Source organism: Musca autumnalis, unplaced genomic scaffold (assembly GCF_047663935.1).
Source record: "Musca autumnalis isolate F117 unplaced genomic scaffold, ASM4766393v1 scaffold_1, whole genome shotgun sequence".
Lineage (NCBI taxonomy): Eukaryota > Metazoa > Arthropoda > Insecta > Diptera > Muscidae > Musca > Musca autumnalis.
In genome coordinates, this window is record NW_027411644.1 from 3,968,519 (window position 1) to 3,971,527 (window position 3,009).

Below are 3,009 nucleotides of genomic sequence, written 5' to 3' on the forward strand. Positions count from 1 at the left end.
CAGCCAGCCAGACAGACAGACCGACAGACAGACAGACAGACGGACGGACATTGCTAGATCTACTCAAAATTGTCTGAAACGGATATCGTACAAACATACTTGGGGTCTAAAACCATTATTTCGATGAGGCACATTTTTGGTCGTATCAAAGTGTAAATACCCTCTTTAGCCTAAAGGCTGAGGGTATAATGATACCTCAATTTTGACATAAGGTATGTTCGTTTACTCAACAATTTGTACAAGTCCAGTAATAGTACGTTTATATATATACGGATTTAACAAACCCACTGGGTTTTAAATGTCAATTCCTTTGCTTATATTTCAAACAAATCCTCTCAAAGAAGGTTAACCCTGCAAAAAGCTCTAATATAAACAGCATATAAGTTCTTGTAAACGATTAAGGTCTTTTGCATCGTACTGTAAGGTAAACGAACAACTTCCAGTAACAATTCGTACAAATTTTGAGTAAACGAACACACATATACATTCATTATTAAAAAGATCTAAAGCGGCCCATACACTATCAAATTTTGATGTCAATATTTGTAGTAGTATGTGTACACTTTTCAAAATATGAGAATGTGTGTGTGAATTTTATGGATTGAGGAAAATCAAAATAATTTTGATTTTCAAAATGTATGGGCCGCTTAATATGTTTTTAAAAACTGTTTGATCGAACACTTGCATATTTTATTTTCGCAGCTCAAGTAAAACGTCATCATCGGAAAATACAGTCTTTTCTGACATAAGTCCCAGCCGGCTTTCGACCATGGATACGGCAATTACATCTTTTTCAGATCTGACACCATCAAATCCATTCGACTTTTAAAAAAGCGGATAGACATACATCTGTACAGTGTACTTAATTTTCTTATTGTATCTATCTATAAGTTATCAACAAAACCATTTTATAATGCAGTAATACATTTAATTTAATTTAAGATTGGTAACCAAGCCAATAAGGCCGTATATGTTACGAAAACAAACTTAACACAAACTACACTCAAATCTTATATTAGAACTTAAATCTAATAAATACATAACGATAATCGCAAAAAATTTTTTTCCTTAAAAACAAACACACGAAAAAGCAGACTACCCATAAAAAAGAATACAAACATTACAAATTTCATAATATAATATTACAAATTACATAATATTACAAATTTATTACATAAATTTAAATTACATAAAAATAAAATGCAATTAAAGAAAATACAAAATGGACCAAGAGAAAAACAGTATTTCCTTAACCCAGCTATACAAAGTAGATATAACGAACACAAAATAACACGATTTCATTCAGACATCATGAGACTGAGCATATATGTATGTATGTACAACTTCCTTTTGAAGGAACACAGAGAACAGTCAAACCCATTAACAGAAGGTGGCAAATTATTAAATTTACGGGCAATTCTTACTAAGAATGACTTCTCCAAAAGTGGCGTCATTCTAGGTAAAACAATTCGTTGTTGTTGTTATCGTTGTTGTTGTTATCGTAGTTGTTGTTATCGTTGTTGTTGTTATCGTTGTTGTTATCGTAGTTGTTGTTATCGTTGTTGTTGTTATCGTTGTTGTTATCGTAGTTGTTGTTATCGTTGTTGTTGTTATCGTTGTTGTTGTTATCGTTGTTGTTGTTGTCGTTGTTGTTGTTATCGTTGTTGTTGTTATCGTTGTTGTTATCGTTGTTGTTATCGTAGTTGTTGTTATCGTCGTAGTTGTTGTTGTTGCCGTGCCCACGTGGCCTAATTGGGGAGAATGTTGGAGAGGAGGAGCTTGGAGACGGAGGAGGCACCGGTTGGAGGGGTTGGAGGCGACGAGCCTTCTTTCTTTTTACCTCCGGGACCTGTAGCAATCTTCTGACCTCCATTAGCTGTTTTTCAAAGGCATCTCGCTCCTCCTCTGCCTTCTTCTTAGCCGCTGAAATGGCTAGGAGGTATTGCCCAAGTTCTTTGAATGTTTTCAGCGCCCAAATGGTGTCGATGTCGTCAACTTCCATTCTCTCCATTCTCTGCAAAATAAAAAACGTCGGTTTTTGTGAAATATTTGAATTTTGCTATCTCTAAATATTTGTTTTTTTCAACTCATGGACTAAGGTGTAATAAAAAAATCATTAAAATCGCATTGCCGGAAACTGTTAGTGCCAGTTACTCAAAGATGTTGCAAGGAAAGAATGTGGAATCCTGAAATTTGGAATAAGGAGTGCTGTTGGAGTGGAGGATTGAGATATTGATGTTGTTTTGAAATTCGTACTTCGTAAATCAAAAAGTCGAAGATACACTGAAAAAATTGTTGTTTTTTTTCATTTTTATATATATTTTCTGAGCGTCTTAGAAAGTAGATTAACAACGTGATCTATGGGACTCCATTTTGATATCACAAATTCCAAAATTAGCTACTTCTTAACAAATAGTTGCGATAAAAATGTCGGGGATTTTACAAAAATTAATTGGTCGACTTATTTAAGACCCAATAATAACCAAATTAGGGTTCCAAAATACCCATGTTTTCGGTAAATGTTAAAAAACATGACATTTTATGAATTTTATTCTTAACAAGGATTACACTATGCAACACTGAAAATGCAAACAACTTATAGTAGGGTTTTGTCCTGTCAGATCCAGTTCGGATTTTATGGCCTCATCTAAACCGGGCTAAAATTACACTTTTTTGCATTTATCGGGCCTATATATTTACTGTCCTCCCATACGACAATACAAGTTTTATCAGGGGCAAGTCCATACTTCCTGGGAAAATAGCCTGAAAGTTGCAAGAAATACATATGACACCGTGTGTAGTGGTCGGAGCACCAGATAACTCTCGAACGGATCGGCAGATTCGTTGCAAAATTTGGCATTCATAATATTTTGTCCAAACTAAGTTTAAGCCCGAAGATAAGCCATATAGGTCAACTCCTTTAGGTACCTCCCCCACAAAAGTTCAAAAAATATGTGCATGATAGCTCTTGAAGGGAATGACCGATTTAGCCCATACCACATATCCTAA

The 3,009-nt window shown here is 34.8% G+C and overlaps 1 protein-coding gene across 1 annotated transcript; it reads right to left on the minus strand.

The window, feature by feature from the left end:
• Positions 1-1,238: 1,238 nt before the first annotated feature.
• On the minus strand, positions 1,239-2,311 carry LOC141390307 (uncharacterized). The gene is made up of 2 exons (XM_073963222.1): positions 2,257-2,311; positions 1,239-2,014 (listed from the first exon to the last, which is right to left on the minus strand). Exon 2 carries the CDS (start codon positions 2,009-2,011, stop codon positions 1,451-1,453), a length of 561 nt encoding a protein of 186 aa, XP_073819323.1. The 5' UTR covers positions 2,012-2,014; positions 2,257-2,311; the 3' UTR covers positions 1,239-1,450.
• Positions 2,312-3,009: the final 698 nt, after the last annotated feature.

Coding starts and splice junctions, on each gene's coding strand:
- LOC141390307 (XM_073963222.1), bottom strand. CDS start 2,011: ATGGAGAGAATGGAAGTTGACGACATCGACACCATTTGGGCGCTGAAA.